The sequence below is a fragment of the Carcharhinus amblyrhynchos genome, chromosome 24, assembly GCF_965287045.1.
Source record: "Carcharhinus amblyrhynchos chromosome 24, sCarAmb.v2.hapA, whole genome shotgun sequence".
Lineage (NCBI taxonomy): Eukaryota > Metazoa > Chordata > Chondrichthyes > Carcharhiniformes > Carcharhinidae > Carcharhinus > Carcharhinus amblyrhynchos.
Window position 1 is genome coordinate 3,747,243 of NC_137347.1, and position 24,668 is coordinate 3,771,910.

Here is a 24,668-nt window from a genome sequence, read left to right on the forward strand (position 1 = left end):
TTCCACTTTCCCGCTTTCTCCCCATAACCCTTAACTCCCCTATCTATCAGAAACCTATCTACCCGTGACTTAAGTATATTTAGCGAGGTAGCCTCCACCACTTCAACAGGCAGAAAATTCCAGAGATTCACCACCCTTTGAGTGAAGGAGTTCCTCCTCAACTCTGATCTAATCTGCACCCCCCCCACGCCCCCCCCGCTTATCTTGAGGCTGTGTCGTCTCGTCCTGCTATCCTTTCTAAGCGGGAAGAATCTCTCTATCTCTACCCTATCTATCCCCTTCATTATCTTATATGTCTCTATAAGATCCCCCCTCAGCCTTCTAAACTCCAACGAGTACAGACCCAGTCTATTTAGTCTCTCTTCATAGGCCAACCCCCTCATCTCCGGTATCAGCCTAGTGAACCTCCTCTGCACTCCCTCCAAGGCCAATATATCCTTCCGCAAGTGCGGAACCCACCAACCCCTCTTTTTTCTCAGAAGATAAAAGAAATTTGGCATATCAGCTTTGACTCTCACCAACGTTTACAGTTGCACCATAGAAATTATTCTTTCTGGTTGTGTCACAGATTGATATGGCTCCTGTTCTGCCCAAGACTGCAAGAAACTACAAAGGATCGTGAATGAAGTGCAATCCATCATGCAAACCAGCCCAAACCATTGACTCAGTTGATATTTCCCGCTGCCTCAGAAAAGCAGACATTATAATTAAGGACCTCACACACCCCAGACATACTTTTTTCCACCTTTTTCCAGCAGGAAAAAGATTCAACAACTTGAGGTCATGTACCAACTAACTCAAGAACAGCATTTTTCCTGCTGCCATCAGACTTTTTTGTGGACCCACCTTGCACTAAGTTGATCTTTCTATACACTCTAGCTGTGACTGTAACACTACATTCTGCAGTCCTTTCCTTCTCAAAAATTGTATGGTTTGTCTGTGTAGCATGCAAGAAACAATTAGGGGAGGGATTAGTGGGTATAATATGTAGGCATATGGGGCTAGGGCCTGGGTGGGATTGTGCTCGGTGCAGACTCAATGGGCCGAAGGGCCTCTTTCTGCACTGTAGGGTTCTATGATTCTATGATTCTGTGAGTACTTTTCAGTATTCAGTAATATATGTGACAATAATAAATCAAATCAAATCAAAGGACGGAGAATCACTTAAAGAATAAAGGCAGAAAGAGATAAGACATGTTAATATTCCCTGTGGAGGTTGTTTGCCAAAACTAGTTTAGGAAGGCAGGACAGCTCCTTTATTGAACTGATAAAAATAAAAAGAGAAAATAGCAGAGGAGTCCTAAATATACAAAATACACTCACAATGATAGCAAAAATGTAGCTAATGACTTATTACTCTGTAAATTGATCTCGAAAATGTGGAAAGAAATTATACAATTGCTGAATTATAATCAATGGTCAGCCAGTGAAAGGCTGTTCGGAAGACAAGAGATGAAAAAAGCAACAATGTTGAAGGGAACATGTCGGAAAGGAATAGAAGGCAGCTGATGCCCAAAGTTCTAAAAAGCAATGTTCAAAGTGAAGGATTGAAGAAATCCCAAAAAGATTAGGTAGACAGGTAAACTTAGTGACAGTGAGCTTCTGAAGTTGACACTGCAGCACCACAGCTGTGATTTTCAGGCATGAGAGGCAAAACTTTGCAGAATAGTGTTAATTTGATTAGACAGCATAGAAAATGTATGAGTGAGAAAGGGGAGAGTAGTTGATGTAATTGAGCTACAGGACAATCAGAATTATGCTTGTAAGCAGAACAAAAATAGTTGTCATGCCACAGAAGTGTTAGGCAATGGTCATTCCCAACCAAAGAGAAACTAATCTCTGACAGTCAATGGCATGATATGACACGAGTGTACCTTTAAGGAATTTTTTTTTAATCTCTTTCGTATGTAAGCTGGCCTTTTAGTTTCATTGTGGCACTGGCTGTCTGTTAAACACTCTTTTATTGCTGCTTCAATGGCTTAAATGGGCTTTTGTTCAGTTTTACTTTGGGCCTCAGGTATTTTCTGAGATTTGTTTCATGGCCCTGCATTGTTAGAGGGAAGACTGGATGGTAGATCATGTGTTTTGGACAGTTTTTTTTTCTTCATAGTGAATTTAAGGTTTCACTTTCAGTGAATGGCTGCTAGCTGCTGGTTTAGTTAGAAGCTGTCCTGGTTGTCAAGTGGAAAGCACTGTTCCTCTCTCAGATTACAGAGTCTGCTGGCTACCTGGAAGCTAGGCTTTCCTGGAATGGAAAATCTGCTGTTGGTGGTTGGCCTGCCTGGAGTCTCTCATTCTCTCTGGTGTTTTGGGAAGCTGTTCTGACTTCAAGCTATTCTGGGTGTATATCAAAAGTGTTGTTAGAAGTTATAAGTCAGAGTTTCAATTTTTCAGTCAAAGGACTAAGTTCTAGCAAGAAGTGAGCATTCATATTTTCTGTGCAAAACCTGTGGCAAGGGTTTTATATAGGAAAGTTTGTTTGATTGGAACATTTTGTATACTTAAGGGTTTATACAATGTCATTTTTTTTGTTTGGAATTGATAAAATTATTGCTAATTTTCTTTCTACACATGTTAGCTGTTTACTTAAATAAACATTGTTTGCTAAAAGCTCCCCAGAAGGTGAATTGAGTCATACCTGAAGTGAAGCATCTCATGCTCACCCTAGCCAAATTCATAAGTGCAAATCTTGAACAGCTTAAAGTCTGAACAGCTTCCCAAAATATCAGGAAGAGTGAGAGACTCTAGGCAAGCCAACCATAAATAACAGATCTTCCACTCCAGGAAGGTGAGGAGACCTGCTTCCAGCCAGCCAGCAGACTCTATAACCTAAGTGGACTTCATAAAACCCTTTAGAGTTTCTGACCTGAGTTATAACAATGACCATAATTAAATCTTCTGCTATTCAAATCCTGGGGGGGAGGGGGGCAGGTCCCATGGAAACTGAACTGGACCTGCCATATAAATACTGTGCAGGTCAGAGGCTGGGAACTCTGTGAGGAATAACTCACATCCTGACTACCCAAAGCCTGTCCACAAGGCAAAAATCAGTCATGTAATGGAATACTCTCCACTGGCTTGGATGAGTGTAGCTCCAACAACATTCAAGAAGCTCAATACTATTCAGAACAAAGCAGCCCATGTGCTTGGCAACTAATTCAGCACCTTGAATATTCACTCCCTCCTCCACCTGAACCTCCAATGACAACCTCATGGGTGCCATCCACGAAACATACTGCAATACACTTCGGCCCCTTCCAAACCTGTGATTTCCACAATCTAGAAGGACAACGGCATGATGCAGGAGAATACCATTATCTGCACAAATCCCACTAAATCAGGAAAATTCAGTGAAAGCCCAAAAACAGGATTTTCGTTGGTTGCAAAGCAGCTTGTAGTCTTCCCGTACCCTTCCCGCTGGCATGAACTGGATCGCACCCAGAAAAGGCGAGAAGGTGATTAGTATGAAGTTGAATGTTCTACTAACATAATCAGCCTCGCGCCTGGCTAGGGTGCAAGGCTGATTTAATTATGTATAAATTTATTTAAATATGATTAGTTGCAGAATGTAATTGTCTGAGCTCACGTACCTTAATGGCCTCACTGGTGGAGGTCTTTGCCAGTGAGCATCATGTACGGTCCCCCACAAACGGGGACCAGGCATGGCGGCCTCACCAGTGGGGCCAGAGACCACTGAAGACCGTTAGGTGGGCAGGAGTAAGCAGTGTCCCTTGGGCATTGTCAGCCTGGCACTGTCAAGCTAGAACCCTGGAAGTGCCAACCTGGCATCCTGGCAATGCCCAACAGGCACTGGATCGTACCAAGCAGCAGGGCGAGGTGGAAGCAGGGCAGAAGGAGAGGAGGTGGGGCTTAAGAGAGGGGCAGATAGGCTCTGGGGAGCTGCAAAATCTGCATCAGGGAGTGCTGGGGCAGCGATCTGCCAGTGGCGGGGGTGGGGGAGGGGGTGTGAGTTGGGAATGCTCCCACATAGAGCTGATCACAGGACATTTGAAGTTGCGATTCAAATGCCTGGACTGCTCAAGTGGCTCTCTGCATGCACGCACGCATACACGCACAGAGGATTTTCTGCATGATCTTGATTCACAACCTGGCTATGCAAAGAAGTGAGCCCTTTCCAGAGGGTGAACTAGGGGAGGATGAGAGTTTCTTGGAAGACGAAGAGTTGCAGGAAACCCAGGGAGCTGTTAAGGGACAGTATGAATACATTGATGCCATTGAGGAGGGAGAGACATGCTTGTGATACATTAATAGCAGAGAGGTTCCAGGAGTTGTAAAATTAAGTTGAATCATCTAGATATATCTCTCTGAGCCCTCCGAGCCATTCTGTGACATTTCTGGAAATAGCTAAACCATTGCTGAGAATGGATCTTCCGTTTACATATTCTGCTTAGAATCATAGAAATCATAAAAACCCTACAGTGCAGAAAGAAGCCATTTGGCCCATCAAGTCTGCACCGACCATTATCCCACCCAGGGACCACCTCCATATCCCTACATATTTACCTGCTAATCCCTCTAACCTATGCATCTCATGACACGAAGGGGCAATTTTAGCATGGCAAATCAACCTAACCCGCACATTTTTGGACTGTGGGAGGAAACCGGCACACCCGGAGGAAACCCAGGCAAACATGAGGAAAATGTGCAAACTCCACACAGACAGTGACCCAAGTCGGGAATCGAACCAGGCCCCTGGAACTGCAAAGCAGCAGTGCTAACCACTGTGTTACTGTGCCGCCCTTGCTCAGATCTCATGACTGCCAGGATTTGATCAGATCTTTGGTCAGTGGTGACCAGCTAATGTGTTCACTCTGTCAATCTGAAGTCCATTGTGGAACAACAACAGCAAAGTAAGACAAGGCTTAATGTTTTTAATGCCATACAATGATTCAAACAGTGCCGTGAATGAGATGTGGACGAGCCTTAGGCTTTCATCTTAAAGTGCAGGTCAGGGGTTTGGATACAGATGCTGCTGTAGTATCATTATTGACAAACTATCCTCAGCCATTTCTGTCTGTTGAGGAATAAGGGTTCAAAATCTCCATGTCCACCATGCTTAGTAAAGATTTAAACATCTCCGAACAATGCACAAGAGTCTGGAGACAAGTTGCACTGTTCTGAGAGGAGGCTGCCAGGGTGTCTCGTTCGCAGTCAACCTCCCTGTGGGCATCATAGGATCTTGACTTTACTCTTGCAGGAATTGGGACACCTGAAGAGAGGTCAAGGTGCCTCGTTACTATGTTGCCTACATCATGATGGTGCCCACCAGGGTATGTGGTCATGGAATGCAGGGCCAACTGCAAATTCAACAATGCCTGCTGGATCAAGGTCTCCATGGTGGTCACCAACCTTCACATGGTAGCCTTGAGGTCAAATATTGAAAGCCACGTCAGACCGAACGCGGATGGTCTTCTCCATCATTCACTCCATTCTGCTGAGACACTCTTGATCCTCTGCCTGATGTTCTGCTGCTTGCCTTTGCCTCTCCACTACTGCCAGCCATTGAATTTAGGAGTCGCAGCGTCATGTTGCAACTGTACACAACTCTGGTGCGGCCGCACTTGGAGTACTGTGTGCAGTTCTGGTCCCCACATTACAGGAAGGATGTGGAGGCTTTGGAGAGGGTGCAGAGGAGGTTTACCAGGATGTTGCCTGGTATGCAGGGGAGGTCCTATGAGGAGAGACTGAGGGATTTGGGGTTGTTTTCACTGGAAAGAAGGCGGCTAAGAGGGGATCTTATAGAAACATATAAGATGATTAGAGGTTTAGATAGGGTGGATGGTGATAGCCTGTTTCCTCGGATGGAGAAATCTAGCACGAGGGGGCATGGCTTTAAATTAAGGGGGGGTAGTTATAGGACGGATGTCAGGGGCAGGTTCTTTACCCAGAGGGTGGTGAGGGACTGGAATGCCCTGCCTGCTGCAGTTGTAAATGCGCCTAGTTTGGGGGCGTTTAAGAGATTGGTGGATAGGTTTATGGACGAAAAGGGATTGGTTTAGATTAGTGGGTCAATGTTTTTTTTTAAAAATAAGACTGGTCGGCGCAACATTGTGGGCCGAAGGGCCTGTTCCGCGCTGTAATGTTCTATGTTCTATGTTCTTGTTTGCTTGCCAGCTTGATTGTGGCCAGCCCTGCAGCCCCCATCGCTAGCCTACTGACCTCCCCACCCTCTGATCACTGGCCTTCCAGATGTCTTAGGGCCAGCCCTGACACTCCAGCTTCCCTCCCCCAAAGCCCACTCGATTCCACACACCCCCCCCCACCCTGCCCCCCGGCCCCCAACCAAAAACCCCAACATATTTTAATTTGCTCCATGCTGATTTCTGGAACGGAACTGACAACGCCATAATTCCGCCGGTCAGAGGCACATGAAAGACATGGTGCCTAGGGGACATCCTGCTAAATGGTCTCTGTTTATGTTTCCCAGCCCGCTGCACTGTTCTAAAAGCGCAGCAGGCTGGGAGAATTGCCTCCAAAGACTCCATTAATTTTTAAGCCAGTGCTTCCAATTGCTCCAAGTACACAACACATACTATGTGTGCTTTCTCTTAGTGGCATAAAGTCCAACATTTAACAGTTGTATCTGCAGAAATATAAATAAATATTGCTAGTTGCGGGAACAAGATCAACGTTGAATGCTAGAGAAATCTTCAGGTCTTTCTCAAGTTCCAACGACTTCAGAAATATTTTTCTTTGCAAATTTATCATCAGAGAATGTACAACTAATACAGCAAAATTCCATGGCCAGCATGGCTAGTTTGTTTTTTGCAATTCTGACTCAAGAGGATATTCAGAAATTGTTTTGTGGTTTGTTTGAGGTGACGTTTCAAGTTACTAGTTTTGTTGTGAATGAGTGAAACATTACAGATAAGACAGATAGGTTTCCTGCCTTCAATAGCGAAGGCAAAATCTTCTATTCTTGTTTAAAACTTTGATTATTTTTCATGCTTGTGATCTTATATTTTTTGATCTTAATGTCATATGAAGACAAACATCTCTATTCTGTAACTAATTGGAGCGATCAATCAAACCACTCACTGAACAGGCACCTCACTATGATAATGTTAAAATCAGTGAGGCAGCATAAATCCTGCAGATGATGACCCTCAGGCACATGTTACCAAATAGTAAAACGACCAGCACTGAGCTTTTTTTCCTCCAGATTTTCTTCTAAAATTTAAAGCCCAGCAGAGTTAAATTCCATGGCATTTTTGACAGTTCCAATTGTAAGTGTGTGTGTGTGTGTGTGTGTGTGTGTGTGTGTGTGTGTGTGTGTGTGTTGGAGGGGTGGGGGGTGGTGGGGAGGGGGGAGAGGCTGGAGGGAGGGATACTTTTTGTTTTCTTTTTCAATCTTTCACATAGGCATAATTTAGGATAGCCCACCTCCACATCCGACAGCCTCTGTACTTGTTCCAGGGCTGACGAGCCTGATGTCCAGCTCACCTACAAGGACAGAAATCCAATCTTATAGGCCTCTTTTTCCTGGTTTGGATCTTGGAGCGGGGAAGTGATCCAGCCCTGTCAAGTGACCCAGGAGCAAAAATCCGGGATTAGTTTAAAATTGGGATAGGGTCAAGCAGTTTAGATAATTAAATGGGTAGCTCAAAAAAGGATTTCAATCATGGGGCACTGGCACCAATAATAGGGAAAGCGGAAGCTGTGACATAGGGATGAGCTCCATTCAAACGATGCTTGGATCATGTCCTGCTGAATCATATATCTAAGATTGAGGATAGGACTTGAAACTAAAAAGGAGAGCTCAGGTGAGTCAAGAGAACAGTGTATCACTCTGGGTAAAAGCAAGCTGAGTGGGTCAGGCAAGGACTGAAAATTTATCAGTGAATAAGGTCCAGATCAATAATAATAAAACAATAAAAATAAAGGCTTTTTATCTGAATGTGCGAAACATTTGTAGGAAGGTAGATGATCTAGGAGCACAAATAGACGAAAATGGTTGGTACTTAATCACCATTACAGAGACATTGGCAGCAGCTGAACATTACATTGAGTCGGCCTGCTCTGGCCCTGGAAACCGCAATGTAATTCTGCGTGGCTCAGCAAATTAATTGCTTAAAAGTCACGGTGTCAGAAGGGAGGCCACAGTTGGGACTGAAGCCAGTCCCTAACTAAAAAGTTTAAGCTTAATTGTTGTCACAAGTGGACCTACGTTAACATTACACTGCAGTTACTGTAAAAATTCCCTAGTCAGCACACTCCGGCATCTGTTTGGGTATACTGAGGAAGAATTTAGCATGGCAATGCACCTAACCAACACGTCATGCAGACATGGGGAGAATGTGCAAACTCCACACAGGCAGTGATCCAAGCTGGGAATCAAACCCAGGTCCCCGGCACTGTGAAGCAGCAGTGTTAATCACTGCGCTACCGTGCTGTGATAGAACATAGAACATAGAACATTACAGCTCAGAACAGGCCCTTTGGCCCACGATGTTGCGCCGACCAATTAAAAAACAATGACCCTCTAACCTAAACCAAACCCTTACCATCCATAAACCTATCCACGGATCTCTTAAACGCCCCCAAACTAGGCGCATTTACAACTGCAGCAGGCAGGGCATTCCAATCCCTCACCACCCTCTGGGTAAAGAACCTACCCCTGACATCCGTCCTATAACTACCACCCCTTAATTTAAAGCTATGCCCCCTCGTGCTAGCTTTCTCCATCCGAGGAAAAAGGCTATCACTGTCCACCCTATCGAAACCTCTAATCATCTTACATGTTTCAATAAGGTCCCCTCGTAGCTGCCTTCTTTCTAACGAAAACAACCTCAAATCCCTCAGTCTCTCCTCATAGGACCTCCCCTCCATACCAGGCAACATCCTGGTAAACCTCCTCTGCACCTTCTCCAAAGCCTCCACATCCTTCCTATAATGTGGGGACCAGAACTGCACACAATACTCCAAGTGCGGCCGCACCAGAGTTTTGTACAGTTGCAACATGATGCTGCGGCTCCTAAATTCAATCCCCCTACCAATAAACGCCAAGGCACCGTATGCCATCCTAACAACCCTATCTACTTGATTCCCAACTTTCAGGGATCTATGTACACATACACCTAGATCCCTCTGTTCATCCACACTATTCAGAGTCCTACCGTTAGTCCTATACTCTACACAGCCGTTATTCCTGTCAAAGTGAATTACCTCACACTTTTCCGCATTAAACTCCATCCTCCACCTCTCGGCCCAGCTCTGCAACTTGTCCAAGTCTCCCTGTAGACTAAGACACCCTTCCTCACTATCTACCACACCTCCGACTTTGGTGTCATCAGCAAATTTACTAATCCACCCAACTATACCCTCATCCAGATCATTAATAAAAATTACAAACAGCAGTGGCCCCAAAACAGATCCCTGAGGCACACCACTCGTAACTGAACTCCATGTCGAATACTTACCATCAACCACCACCCTCTGTCTCCTATCCGCCAGCCAATTCCTAATCCAATTTCCTAGATCACCCTGAATCCCATACATCTGCAATTTCTGCAGAAGCCTTCCATGGTGAACCTTATCAAACGCCTTACTAAAGTCCATATATACCACGTCAACTGCCTTACCCCCATCCACCTCTTTGGTCACTTTCTCAAAAAACTCAATAAGGTTAGTAAGGCATGACCTACCCTCCACAAAACCATGCTGACTATCTCTAATCAATTCATTACTCTCCAAATAACTATAAGTCCTATCCCTAATAATTTTTTCTAAAACCTTGCCCACAACAGAAGTAAGACTCACCGGTCTATAATTCCCGGGGAAGTCTCTGTTCCCCTTCTTAAACAATGGGACAACATTCGCTAACCTCCAATCCTCCGGCACTATACCGGTGACCAACGACGACCTGAAGATCAGAGCCAGAGGCTCTGCAATCGCCTCCCTTGCCTCCCAGAGAATCCTAGGGTAAATCCCGTCTGGCCCAGGGGACTTATCTATTTTCAAACCCTCAAGAATATCTAGCACATCCTCCCTATCAACTGCAATACTGTCCAGTTTACAACCCTGTAACCCAGTGTTCTCCTCAGCTACATTTATGTCCCCCTGCGTGAACACCGAAGAGAAATATTGGTTCAATATTTCTCCCCATAACCCTTAATTCCCTTGTCTATCAAAAACCTATCTACCCGTGACTTAAATATATTTAGCGAGGTAGCCTCCACCACTTCAATGGGCAGAGAATTCCAGAGATTCATCACCCTTTGAGTGAAGAAGTTCCTCCTCAACTCCGATCTAAACTGCGCCCCCCCCCCGCCTTATCTTGAGGCTGTGTCCTCTAGTCCTGCTATCCTTTCTAAGCGGGAAGAATCTCTCTACCTCTACCCTATCCATCCCCTTCATTATCTTCTACGTCTCTATAAGATACCCCCTCATCCTTCTAAACTCCGAGTACAGACCTAGTCTATTTAGTTTCTCTTCATAGTCCAAACCCCTCATCTCCGGTATCCGCCTCGTGAACCTTCTCTGCACTCCCTCCAAGGCCAATATCCTTCCGCAAGTGTGGCGACCAAAACTGCACACACTACTCCAGCTGCGGCCTCACCAGTGCCCTGTAAAGTTGCAGCAAGACCTCCCTGCTTTTATATTCTATCCCCCTCGTGATAAAGGCCAACATTCCATTCGCCTTCTTGATCACCTGCTGCACCTGCAGACTGGGTTTTTGTGACTCGTGCACAAGGACCCCCAGGTCCCTCTGCACTGTAGCATGCTGCAGCTTTTCGCCTTTTAAATAATAATCCCTCCTACTATTATTTCTGCCCAAGTGGATAGCCTCACACTTGCTAACATTATACTCCATCTGCCAGGTCCTCGCCCACTCACTCAGCCTATCCAGATCTCTCTGCAGACTTTCCACACCCTCCACGCAATTTGCTTTTCTACTCATCTTCGTCTCATCAGCAAATTTCGTCACCCTACACTCAGCCCCCTCCTCCAGATCATCGATACAAATGGTAAATAGTTGAGGCCCCAGCACTGATGCCTAGTCAGCAACCGCCAACCAGAATAGCACCCACTGATACCAACTGGAGGCTGTCGAAGGAGATAAATGGGACAGTTTGCAAATCAGTTAGGCAGGGACCATAACAATCAAGAGGCTGGCTGCATGATGGTGATGGGGGGAGCCGGGGGTGGGGGGGAGATGGGCCTGGTCACCACCTACCACAGAATACCAGTTCTGGTGGGAAAAGGGCATAAAATGGTCACTGATTGGTCACTTAGGAGCCTCAATTAGCCCGAAGGGAAACGGGCTGCCCAACATCTCCCCCACTGCTAGTAAAATTCTATCCGAGGCAGACAGGCACCATGTTGCCTGCTATCACACTCAATTTTATGTTCCCGCCAGGGCTATAAGGTGACTGAGGTTCAGAAACACATATTACAGCATATGCAACATTTCAAAAAGTCAGAATAGAAAAGGAGATTAGGAAAAACAGTGTCAGAAAATGCTGGTAGAAGTAGTTCATTGGCCCCTAACAGTAGATATACCACTGGATGGAGCATTAGGCAATAAATAACTGGAGCCCGTAACAAAGGTAATGTAATAATTGAGAGGAACTTTAATGTGAATATAGTCTGGACCAAAAAAAATGCTAAAGATGGTTTGAAAGAAGAGTTTGTAAAATGCCTTGGTGACAAGTTCCTGGGGTAATACATTGTGTCACAATATGTTAGAAACTGAACATTTAAAGAAAAATTAGCTGAAACAGCTTTGTCAAAAGATTTCACATTTTTAAGTGAAAACAAACTTTGTCTAGAAATAGGAATTAAACCCTGCCACAGTGATGCCCATGCTGTCAACTGGTCTGTCATCAAGTGGTGCATCAGGCTCTTAAAGATATGGTCCGCTGCCTGGACTCCTCTGACAGCTCTGATGGGACCTTCCAGTACAGCCCCTTGAGGTCTCTTGGATCATTGTGGTCTGCTATGCGCTCCATAGAAATACAACTGGTGCAGCAGTGGGGAGACATCCTACAGGAAGAGGAGGGGGACTGCTGAGGAGGGGAAGGCGGCTCAGAAGGATGTGAAGGACAAGGCCGAGAAGGAGTCAGAGGCTGGAAGGCTGGGACATGGCAAGGGTTCATTAAGGCAGGATGGCAAACGAGGGCTTAATCACCACAAGATACTCCTAATAGTGGACGCGGGATCCATAAGTTCCAACCCTCACCGTCCCACAAAGACCCCGATACACTTCAACCTCACCCCTTGTTCACACCATCTGCCTTGGGTCCCACTGACATTACACCAGAGTGATGAGCTAGGGTTGGCCGGGTTAGCGAGTTACTGGCAGTCCAGGCAGGAGAGTGATGATGACTCGCTATGTGCATGCTGTGAAGCTACCCTGATGCAACACAAATCTGATTCTAACCTGTTGCCTGAGTGCACACTGGCACCCAGGCCCATGTCACTAGATCACTGTATGATCCAATGTCCCAGGATAGGCCGGGGATGGGGGGGTAATGCCAGAGGGGGAGCAGTCTGAGGATCTGGTAATGAGGGTGTCATGCCACGCTGTCTGTCACTACTGGGCCCCCATTGCTGGGACTGCTCTGGATGAGCACTTAGAACACCACGGCAGTCAGGGGTTTGGCACAGGTGCTGGGGGGGATTAGCAATCATGAAATTGGTGGACCGAAGGGCCTCGCTCTTGGCGGGAGATGCAGTTGAGGGCGGGGGGGGGTGCGGGATGAGGAGAGGGGAGCAGGGATGCTAGATGGGCCAGGTGCATTGAGGGTGGTTTCCTGAAGCAAAGCACACAAGATTGAGTGCAAGATGTGACAGGTATCTGGGCAGCATGCCACTTTCTTCAGATATGTCATACGAATTAAGGGTTGGCAGATGTTCATTGCAATGTCCAGTCACAGCCCTGTCCTCCTCCCCCGCCAGATCCAGGGCACTTTCCTCAAAAGAAGTAAGGATTCACAGGTCCGATACCCAACCCCTTGACATTTCCTGTACCCAATGGTTTTGGGCCATCTTCTCCTGTGAAGACAGAAAGGGGGATTTAAAGCTTATTGGCTAGAAGGCACAGAGTGTCAGGGGTGGAGTCAGTTGGGTGGGGTTTGTTGAGGATGTGCCTCAGCAGGGAGGACTTGTGACGGACACGCCAGAAGGGTTACAGCAGGCATCATGGAGTCAAGTGCTGAAAGGCTGCGGATGTCAGAGGGTGGCTTGAAATTTTAGGCATGACATATGGGACCGATGCCAGGATGGGATGGACAGATCCTTACTACCCAAATGAGGACACTCACTTCCTTCCAGCCGGAGTGGCCCATTCTATTTGCCAGTGCTTGGGCACTACTGCCAGCACTACCATCTCCCAGGCCATATTGTCATCCTGATGCCTGGCTCGGTCGTCCGTCCTGGGAGGATGGGTGTGGGAGAGAATAATGTGTCCCTCCTTCACTCGACTGCATTTGAGCTCTTCCTCAGTACACCTTGGTGCAATTCTTCTAGGTACCATCTTCCAAGTGTGACTGTCTGTGCGTCCATCATTAGAGCTTATATGAATCTCTCCCTTAAGGGAATTCAGTTGTAGGTAGTTTGGGTGAGTCACCCACCAGGGGTTCCATACTGATGAGAACCACTGGAGGCTGTTTTGTTGCATTGGGTCGGGGAAGGCAAGGTGAACACTGCAGGAGTGCTGATAGGATTAGAAGGGGAAGAAAGGGGAACTCTGCAGGGGTGGTGATCGGTGGGGGGCAAAGGGGGGGATGCTGCAGGAGTGGTGATTGGGGAGGGGGGAAGAGGGGAAATTCTGCATATGGGTGATTGGGGTGGGGGAGAGAGGGAAGAAACTCTGCAGACGGGGACAATTGGTGTGGGAAGGGGGGTTCCAATGTCTATGGGGGCAGGGGAGGGCAATATCCAGATGGCGGTGGTTTCCCAATATCTGTGGGGAGTGCTGAGGTGGTGGTGGGGGACAACAATTCCCACTATTCATTCACAATCCGAGCGGGATCTGCAGCAAGCAGGGACCTGATGTTGGATCCCGAGGGTCAAGTCTGCACTAGTTGTCCCCCTGACCGCACACAGACATGAGTCTTAACTGACCCAGTGTCACACTCAGCCATCTTCCTCTTCAAACCTCCCACTTACATCCCTTGAGATCCCCCACACAGCCACCTTCCTCCGCTGTCAGGTGGACAGAGCCAAAGTTCAAGGCTCTCAGTGACAGGCTGGTAGTGCCAGGCTGGTACTACCCAGAGAACACTTCCCATCCCTGCTCCCGACCACCAGCGAGCAGGTAGGGACAAGTGAGCCTGAACGATTGCATCCAGACTCATTAATTGGATTTAAAATACTGACAGAGTATCTAAATCAGCCTTGCCTCTTTTCCAACCTTACTGACTCACTACACTGATCGACCAGTGTGACGAACCAGTAAGATCGACCCCAAAGAGTAGGAATAAACTGGTCTTTTACCAAATGGCAGGCAGTGACTAGAGGGGTACTGCAGGAATCAATGCAGGGACCCCAGCTACTCACAATATATATTAATGATTTAGATGAGGGAATTAAATACAATATCTCCATATTTTCAGATGACAAAAAGCTGGATGGGTGGGTGGGAGAAGGATGTAAAGATCTTTCAGTATGATTTGGACAAGCTGAGTGAGTGGGCAAATGATTGGCAGATGCTGAATGATTTGGATAAATGTGAGATTATCCTCTTTCATAGCAAAAACGGGAATGCAGATTACTATCCGAATGGCTATCAATTAGAAGAGGGGAATAGGCAGTGAGACCTAGGTGTCCTTGAACACTCCTCGCTGGAGGTAACCATGCAGGTGCAGCAGGCAGTAAAATAGGCAAATGATATTTTGGCATTTTTAGCAAGGCAAGTACAGGAGCAGGAATGTCTTGCTGCAATTATACAGGGCCTTGCTGAGGCCACACCTGGAATATGGTGCGCAGTTTTGATCTCCTTATGCGAGGAAAGATGTTCTTGCTCTGAAGGGAGTGCGCATTAGGCTTACGGGACTGATTCCTGGGACGGCAGGACTGACGATAAGAAACTGAGTTGGTTAGGACTATATTTGCTGGAGTTCAAAGGAATGGTGGGGGGTTGGGGAGAGTTGGGGAAGGGGGTCTCATAGAAACCTATAAAATTCTGACAACACTAGACACGGAAATGTAAGAAGGATGTTCCAGATAGTGGGGGTGTCCAGAACCAGGGGTCACAGTCTGAACATACAAATGGTTTAGGACAGAGATAAGGAGAAATTTCTTCATCCAGAGACTGGTCACCCAATAGAATTAGCTATCCAGAAAGTAGTTGCGAGCAAAACATTGAATGTTTTTAAGAAGCGGTTAGATATAGCATTTGGGGTGAAGGGGAGCAGAGGATATGGGGAGAAGGTAGGATCAAGCTGTTGAGTTAATAATCAGCCATGATCATAATGGCAGCGTAGGCTTTAAGGGCTAAATGGACGACTCCTGCTCCTACCTGAGCGGGGAGATCAAGGTGCTCTTTAATAAGTGCAGCCCAATCATGGAACATCAGGACTGATCGGCGGGTTGTTCACAATGAGCTCATTAGCATCCCATTTTCCCACCAATGTGGCACTTACTCCCAGTTTGGCAGAATCATGGCCTTAGTCACTTTAGGAGAATGGTGAGTTATGCACCAGTTTTGGGAGAGACAGGACCTAAACATGCAGGTGAGCCTGGCTGCAAAGCTATCTGGTGCCATTTTGAAAGGGCATTCCGATCTCACAGTGCACAGTAAGATTCCTTCCTACCCTCTCCATGGGCATTGGGATCACTATCCCACCCCCAATCAGCATGTTCCCCCTTTCCAGACTCAGATTATCGGCATCAGGAAACTGGAGCCCTCCCAAAGGATTTCCCCTTCAGGACCCCTAACATGTCACCCATCATGCACCACCACTTCATCGCCTCCTCTTCACGCCTCACCCTTTCTGCCTTCCCTTCATGTCCCAATCCTTCAAGATCTCCCTTCATAGCCCCCCAGCATAGGGCTCAACACGTGCACCACCCAATTCAGGTCCCACGCCTTTGGCACTTACTCTGGCACACTAACCCAACCATGGCCCAGACGCCTAGACCTTCAATGACCTCTGAGTCCCCAGGCACGGCCATCATATCTGGTCTCCACCAGTGGCAAACAGCAGTGATTCTTACCAGGTTCATACCACACCCAAGGCTGGGAGCTAGGTGAATTCAGCGTTGATTGGGCTAAGCATATTTAAGTACTACTTTAAATATGCTAATCAGCCTCATGCCACTTCTGGGTGAGATCTGGTTTGCGCCTGCGGCGAGGAAGCAGGATGTTTGCAAACTATCTGGCGCCAGGCGCAAAACCCATGTTTAGGTCCATGCACAATTATCCTGCATCAGGCGCAGCGAGACCAGAAAATTGCCCCAATCTGTCAAGAAAGCTTAAGTTGACTGTCCAAGGTGGGTGCCCACTGCAGGAAATCTGAGTTATCATTCCTCTCAGTCTGCATGGATGAGTTCTTGAACAACTACATGAAGGACATCCTGGTATAGTCTGGATGAAGGAATTAGCATGTAGTTATTTCTGGTAGCTGGGTCTGGGTGGTCAGATAGAAGAAAACATGAGGAGTGTCAATCCTCTGCACAGATATGAAACACACCACCCTGACTCCTTTACACAATTAGGAGTGCCTAAATTGCTATGATAATCATTGCTTGTAGGTTTTTCTGGTCTGTTTGAAGATTATATGTCTTTAGTCATAGTTGATGCATACTCAGAGTAGCCAGAAGTTATTAAGAGATCTACTACAATTAAACAAACCATTGAACACCATTGAAAAACTTGACAAATTTTGACCAAGATTTTGTAAACTGTAAGCATGTTAGCAATAATAATTCACAGATTACTTTACAAGAGTTTGAGGATTATCCTAAAATAAATGGCATTCAGCAAAGAAAATCCATGCCTTATCCATCAACCAACTGAATAACTGAAAGATTCATACAATCTTTTAAACATTTTTTAAAAATCTTCTAAAGTGCAAGGTTTGCTATCAAGTTGTGTGAACAGCTTTTTGGCATCTTTTACAAACACTATTCATGTGACTACCCAAAGTTCACCTGCTTTACTACTCTTAAAGAGAAAGTTGAGAACTATGTTTGATTTATTACCTCCAGAAGCATCAGAGATGGTAAAGTGTCAACAGCAATCTCAAGTTGCTGGAGTAAAAGTGAGGGCAAAACATTTCAACAAGGAGACTGAGTTAGCACGTAATTATGCCACAAGGGAGAAATGGGTACCTGCCAGTATGAGCAAAACAGGTCCAATTTCTTACACGGTTTAAACTGCAAATATGTTAGTTTGGCAAGACCATGCTATCCAATTGTCATCACAAAATAATTTCTTAGAATCATCCCTAGAAGTACCAACTTCCTTCGCCCCTAATGCTATGAATACGACGACAGAAGACTTTATTGAATTGGAGTTGCCTGATGGTTGTCTCTTTGCTATTATACTATGTGAGAATGATGTAGAATTGGGTCTAAGAGAAGAAGTGTCTACTGGGCTTCCAAATTCAAGGGCAATTCCAGACCAATGCCAAAGGCCAATTCCAAAGAGAATAGACATCCTCCTGATCGACTTTCTTATTGACAGTGTACAGTGATCTGTAATATATAGTACTAGAGTTATTTGCTAGAGCCACACAGGAGACTTTAAACCTCTGAGTGGTTCCCAATCCTTCAAGATCTCCCTTCATAGCCCCCCATCATCGGGCTCAATGATGGCAGTTTGGCAGGAGGATCAGATCCAAAGCAGTAGGGAGACTGAAAAGAAGTTTGAGAACAGCACAGAAGTTAAAGAGAGCGCATTAAGTAGTAAAGGCAGTGTCAGTAATAGACAGATCAGGCAAAAGCAGGACAGAGAGCAATAGGAGTCCAGATTAAGCTGCATTCATTTCAATGCAAGAGGCCTGACGGGCAAGGCAGATGAACTCAGGGCATGGATGGGCACATGGGACTGGGATATTATAGCAATTACTGAAACATGACTAAGGGAGGAACAGGACTGGCAGCTCAATGTTCCAGGGTACAGATGCGATAGGAAAGAGAGAACAGGAGGTTAGAGAGGAAGGGTAGTTGCACTTTTGATTTGGGAAAGCATCACGGCTGTACTGAGAGGGGATATATCCGAGGGTTCGGCCACTGAGTCTATGTGGGTAGAACTGAGAAATAAGAAGGGGGAAATCATTTTGATAGGGTTGTACTATAGGCCCCCAAATAGTCAGCTGGAAATTGAAGAGCAAATATGTAAGGAGGTTACAGGTAGCTCCAAGAAAATAGTTGGAGATTTTAACTTTCCCAACATTGACTGGGACAGCCAGAGTATTAGAGGGTTGGATGGAAAGAAATTTCTTGAGTGTATTCAGGAGGAATTTCTCATTTAGTATGTGGATGGCCCGACTAGAAAGGGGGCAAAACTTGCTCTCCTCTTGTGAAATAAGGAAGGGAAGATGACAGAAGTGTTAGTGAGGATCACTTTGGGACCAGTGACCATAATGCTACTGGTTTTAAGATGGCTATGGGGAATGATTCTGGCCCAAAAGTTAAAATTCTAAATTAGGGCAAGGCCAATTTTGATGGTATCAGGAGAAACTTTCAAAAGTTAATTGGGGGAGTCTGGGGGAAGGCAAAGGGATGTCAAGTAAGTGGTACACTTTCAGAAGTGTGTTAATCAGGGTTCAGGATAAACACATTCCTCTTAGAGTGAACAGCAAGGCTGGCAGAAGTAAGGAGCCCTGGATGACTCGGGATATTGAGGCTCTGGTCAAGAAGAAGAAAAAGGCACATGACATGCATAGGCAGCTGGGATCAAGTGAATCCCTTGAAGAGTATAGGGAGAGTAGGAGTAGAGTTAAAAGAGAAATCAGGAGGGCAGAAAGGGGACACGAGATTGTTTTGACAGATAAGGCAAAGGAGAACCCAAAAAGCTTCTTACAAATACAGATAGGGTCCTTCAAAAAGGGTCCAGATAAAGGCTGGGATAAAGACACTTTACCTGAATGCACGAAGCATTTGGAACAAAGTGAACGAGCTGGTGGCGCAGATCAGCACAAATGGATATGATCTGGTGGCTATTACGGAAACGTGATTGCAGGGTGATAGGGACTGGGAGCTGAATGTCCAGGGGTATCAAGTGTTTAGGAAGGATAGAAGGGAGGAAAAAGAGCGGGGGGGTGGGTAGCTCTGCTGATTAAGGATAATATCAGGGCGGTAGTAAGGGAAGATATAGGCTCCAAAGAGCAGAATGTGGAATCGTTGTGGGAGGAGATAAGGAACAGTAAGGGGAAGACGCTGGTGGGTGTGGTCTATAGGCCCCCAAATAACAACTTGGAGGTGGGGCAGGCTATAAACAAGCAAATAAATGATGCGTGCAGAAATGGAACGGCGATAATTATGGGGGATTTCAATCCGCATGTTGATTGGTTGACCCAAGTCGGATGCGGTGGGCTTGAGGAAGAGTTCTTTGAATGCTGTAGGGATAGTTTCCTTTAACAGTGTGTGATGGAACCAACGAGGGAGCGAGCTCTCTTAGATCTGATGTTGTGTAATGAGGCAGGAAGAATGAGGGATCTTGTTGTGAGGGATCCTCTTGGGACGAGCGATCATTGTATGGTTGAGTTTTTGATGCAGATGGAGGATGAGAAAGTAGGGTCCCGAACCTGTGTCCTCTGTTTGAACAGAGGGGAGTACAATAGGATGAGAGAGGAATTGGCGAATGTAGATTGGGGGCACAGATTGGTCAGTAGGATGGCTGAGGAACAGTGGAGGATCTTTAAGGAGATCTTTATCGGTGCTCAGTAGAAATATATTCCAATGGTAAAGAAGGAATGTAGGAGAAGGGATAATCAGCTGTGGTTATTGAAGGAAATAAAGGAGAGTATTAAATTAAAAGCTGATGCGTTTAGAGTGGCTAAAAGTAGTGGGTGAGTAGAAGATTGGAAGAGGTTTAAAAATCAACAAAGAATGACTAAGAAGTTGATAAAGAAAGGAAGGATAGACTATGAAGCTAAACTACCACTAAATATAAAAAAAGGACAGTAAGAGTTTTTACAAATATATAAAGAGGAGGAGACTGGCTAGAGTGAATGTTGGGCCCCTAGAGGATCAGAGGGTGGATTTAGTGGTGGGAGATGAGGAAATGGTGGAGGCCTTAAATAAGTTTTTTGCCTCGGTCTTCACTGAGGAGTACGCAAATTGTTTGCCGGATATTAAAGATAGAAGGATGGTAGGAGTTGAGGGCCTGAATGTGATTACTGTCACTAGAGAGGTAGTGCTTGATCAACTAGCGGGACTGATGGTGGACAAGTCCCCAGGACCGGATGGAATGCATCCCAGGGTTCTGAAGGAAATGGCAGAGGTGATAGTGGATGACTTAGTGATTATTTACCAAACTTCGCTGGATTCCGGGGAAGTGCCGGAAGATTGGAAAACGGCTAATGTTACGCCGCTGTTTAAAAAAGGTAGTAGGCAAAAGGCAGGGAATTATAGGCCGGTTAGTTTAACATCTGTTGTTGGAAAACTGCTTGAATCCGTCATCAAAGAAGAAATAGTGAGGCACCTGGAAAGGAATGGTTTGATAGAGCAGATGCAGCACAGATTCGTTAAGGGGAATTTATTGGATTTCTATGAGGATGTGACTAGTGCGGTAGACAGAGGGGAACCGATGGATGTGGTGTTTCTCGATTTTCAAAAGGCGTTTGATAAGGTGCCGCACAAAAGGTTGCTTCAGGAGGTTAGGGGGCATGGAGTTGGGGGTAAGGTGTTAGCGTGGATAGAGGATTGGTTGTCAAATAGGAGGCAGAGAGTTGGTATCAATGGGTTCTATTCTGATTGGCGGTTGGTGACCAGTGGAGTGCTGCAGGGATTGGTGCTGGGGCCTCAGCTATTTACCATTTATATAGATGATCTGGAGGAGGGGGCTGAGTGTAGGGTAACGAAATTTGCTGATGACACAAAGACGAGTGGAAAAGCAAATTGTGCGGAGGGTCTGCAGAGGGATCTGGATAGGCTGAGCGAGTGGGCGAGGAGCTGGCGGATGGAATATAATCTTAGCAAGTGTGAGGTTATCCACTTTGGCAGGAATAATAGTTGGAGGGATTACTATTTAAAGGGCGAAAAGCTGCAGCATGCTACGGTGCAGAGGGACCTGGGGGTCCTTGTGCATGAGTCGCAAAAACCCAGTCTGCAGGTGCAGCAGGTGATCAAGAAGGCGAATGGGATGCTGGCCTTTATAGCGAGGGGGATAGAATATAAAAGCAGGGAGGTCTTGCTGCAACTGTGCAGGGCACAGGTAAGGCCGCAGCTGGAGTACTGTGTGCAGTTTTGGTCGCCACACTTGCGCAAGGATGTTTTGGCCTTGGAGGGAGTGCACAGGAGGTTCACTAGGCTGATACCGGAGATGAGGGGGTTAGACTATGAAGAGAGACTAAATAGACGGGGTCTGTACTCATTGGAGTTTAGAAGGCTGAGGGGGGATCTTATAGAGACGTATAAGATAATGAAAGGGATGGATGGGGTTGAGGTAGAGAGATTCTTCCCGCTGAGAAAGGTCAGCAGGACTAGAGGGCACAGCCTCAAGATAAGGGGGGGGCAGTTTAGAACGGAGTTGAGGAGGAACTTCTTCACTCAAAGGGTGGTGAATCTCTGGAATTCTCTGCCCGTTGAAGAGGTGGAGGCTACCTCGCTAAATATATTTAAGTCACGGGTAGATAGGTTTCTGATAGACAGGGGAATTAAGGGTTATGGGGAGAAAGCGGGAAAGTGGAACTGAGCCACTTCAGATCAGCCATGATCTTATTGAATGGCGGGGCAGGCTCGAAGAGCTAGATGGCCTACTCCTGCTCCTATTTCTTATGTTCTTATGTTCTTAAAGGGCAAAAGAGTAACAAGGGAGAGAGTAGGGCCTCTTAAAGATCAACAAGGTCATCTATGTGCAGATCCACAAGAGATGGGTAAGATCCTAAATGACTATTTCTCATCAGTATTTACTGTTGAGAAAAGCATGGATGTTAGGGAACTTGAGGAAATAAATAGTGATGACTTGAGGGGTGTACATATGACTGAGAAGGAGCTGCTGGAAGTCTTAAAGCACATCAAGGTAGATAAATCCCCAGGACCTGATGAAGTGTATCCCAGGACATTGTGAGAGGCTAAGGAGGAAATTGTGGGTCCCCGAGCTGAGATATTTGAATCATCGATTGTCACGGGTGAGGTGCCTGAACGTTAGAGAGTGGCAAATGTTGTGCCTTTATTTAAAAAGGGCTGCAGGGAAAAGCCTGGTAACTAAAGGCCAATGAGCCTCACATCTGTGATGGATAAAGTATTGGAAGGTATTTTGAGAGAAAGGATCTACAGGTATTTAGAGACACAAGTGCTGATTAGGGACAGTCAGCATGGCTTTGTGAGTGGAAAATCATGTCTCACAAATTTGATTGAGTTTTTTTGAAGAGTAACCAAAAAGTAGATGAGGGCAGTATAGCTGATGTTGGCTACATGGACTTCAGCAAGGCTTTTAACAAGGTACCGCATGGTAGGATGTTGCATAAGGTTAAATCTCACGGGATCCAGGATGAGGTATCTAAATGGATACAACATTGGCTTCTTGACAGCAGCCAGAGGGTGGTTACAGAGAATCGTTTTTTAAACCGGAGGCCTGTGACCAGCGGTTGGCCTCAGGGATGCTGGGCCCACTGTTATTTGTTATTTATATCAATGATTTGGATGAGAATATAGAAGGCATGGTTAGTAAGTTTGCAGATGATACTAAGATTGGTGGCATAATAGACAGTGAAGACAGTTACCTCCAATTGCAACGGGATCTTGATCAATTGGGCCAGTGGTTGATGAATGGCAGATGGAGTTTAACTTAGACAACTGCGAGGCGATGCATTTTGGTAGATTGAACCAGGCAGGGCTTACTCAGTTAATGGTAGGGCACTGGGGAGAGTTACAGAACAAAGAGATCTAGAGGTCCATGTTCATAGTTTCTTGAAAGTGAAGTCACAGGTGGACAGAGTGGTGAAGAAGGCATTCAGCATGCTTGGTTTCATCAGTCAGAACATTGAATACAGGAGCTGGAATGTCTTGTTGAAGTTGTCCAAGACATTGGTAAGGCCACACTTGGAATACTGTGTACAATTCTAGTCACCCTATTATAAAGAAAGGATATTATTAAACTAGACAGACTACAGGAAAGATTTACTAGGATGCTACCGGGACTTGATGGATTGAATTATGAGGAGAAGCTGGATAGACTGGGATATTTTTCCTCTGGAACGTAGGAGGCTGAGGGGTGATCTTGTAGAGGTCTATAAAATAATGAGGGGCACAGGTCAGCTCGATAATCAATATCTTTTCCCAAAGGTAGGGGAGGCTAAAACTAGAGGGCATAGGTTTAAACTGATAGAGGAGAGATACAAAAGTATGCAGAAGGGCAATTTTTTCACACAGAGGGTGGTAAGTATCTGGAACAAGCTGCCAGAGGTAGTAGTAGAGGTGCGTACAATTTTGTCTTTTAAAAAGCATTTAGATAGTTACATGGGTACAATGGGTATAGAGGGACATGGGCCAAATGCGGGCTATTGGGATTAGCTTAGGTACTTTAAAAAAGAGGCAGCATGGACAAGTTTGGCCGAAGGGCTTGTTTCCATGCTTTAAACCATGCTGTATGACTCTACTGTATCTAGAGTATTACTGATCCTATGTATAATACAATAATTTGCTGTCATGACCACAGAAGTAAAGGGTGAGGGATACAAAGAACAAAGAACAACACAGCACGGGAAACAGGCCCTTCGGCCCAATGAGACCGTGCCGCCATTTTAACATTGTGAGTTCCCTCTTCCACCTATGACCCTTGTCTACACTTGTGGCACTCCACATTGGAAACCAGATTGAGGGGGGCACTAATTTAGGGACAATTTGTTACATCAATCTGCCTAAGAGCACATCTTTGGGGTGTGGGAAGAAACCGGAGCACGCGGAGAAAACCCACGCAAGCACGGGGAGAATGCACAAACTCCCACAGATACTGGCCCAAATCCATGTATCTGCATAGCAAACAGTGATAGTCACTGAGCTGTCGTGTTGCCCATCAGCTGATCCAGTTTAAGCGTACACTAACGACGTGAAGCACTAGGCTACTCCCGAAACATTCAAGAGCAGCCCTCGCACGACCCACCGTGTGTATGCTCCTTGTTGGACAACAAGGCTGACCAAAGCACCCGTGGATTAAAAGAGAAAAACTGTTTTGTGTTTAAGTGGTTGCACAATTGCTTTAAGAGCCAGTGACATGATTTGATTATGATGTCATCGTGATAGTTCCTGTAAACATCCTTAGCTGAAGTGTTTAAGTTACTGCAACAACCAATGCCCAATATTACCACTATTGAAGCTCTTGTTGATTTGAAGTGAATTGTACCTACCGACAGATGTAAGTGCCTGTAATCATGTGAGACACATCTGGCAAAACTCGGTGGTCCCCAAAATGCAATTCCACGAGAATTTAATAAACACTTGCGGCTGGCTGAACCTAAACATTAACAAACACAAAACCAAAACAGTTAATATTATCATAAATTTCTGCCCTGCATACCCTCGTGTCCTGCCAA

General features: G+C 45.8%; 1 protein-coding gene across 5 annotated transcripts in view; it reads right to left on the reverse strand.

The window, feature by feature from the left end:
- The window catches only part of adgrb2 (adhesion G protein-coupled receptor B2), a 930,376-nt gene that overhangs the window by 483,532 nt on the left and 422,176 nt on the right, over positions 1–24,668 (reverse strand). For all 5 annotated transcript variants that reach the window (XM_080211622.1, XM_080211621.1, XM_080211620.1 and 2 more), the window contains one exon: positions 24,483–24,589. In XM_080211622.1, the coding sequence (XP_080067748.1) occupies positions 24,483–24,589 (107 nt within the window). The remainder of the gene's footprint in view (positions 1–24,482; positions 24,590–24,668) is intronic.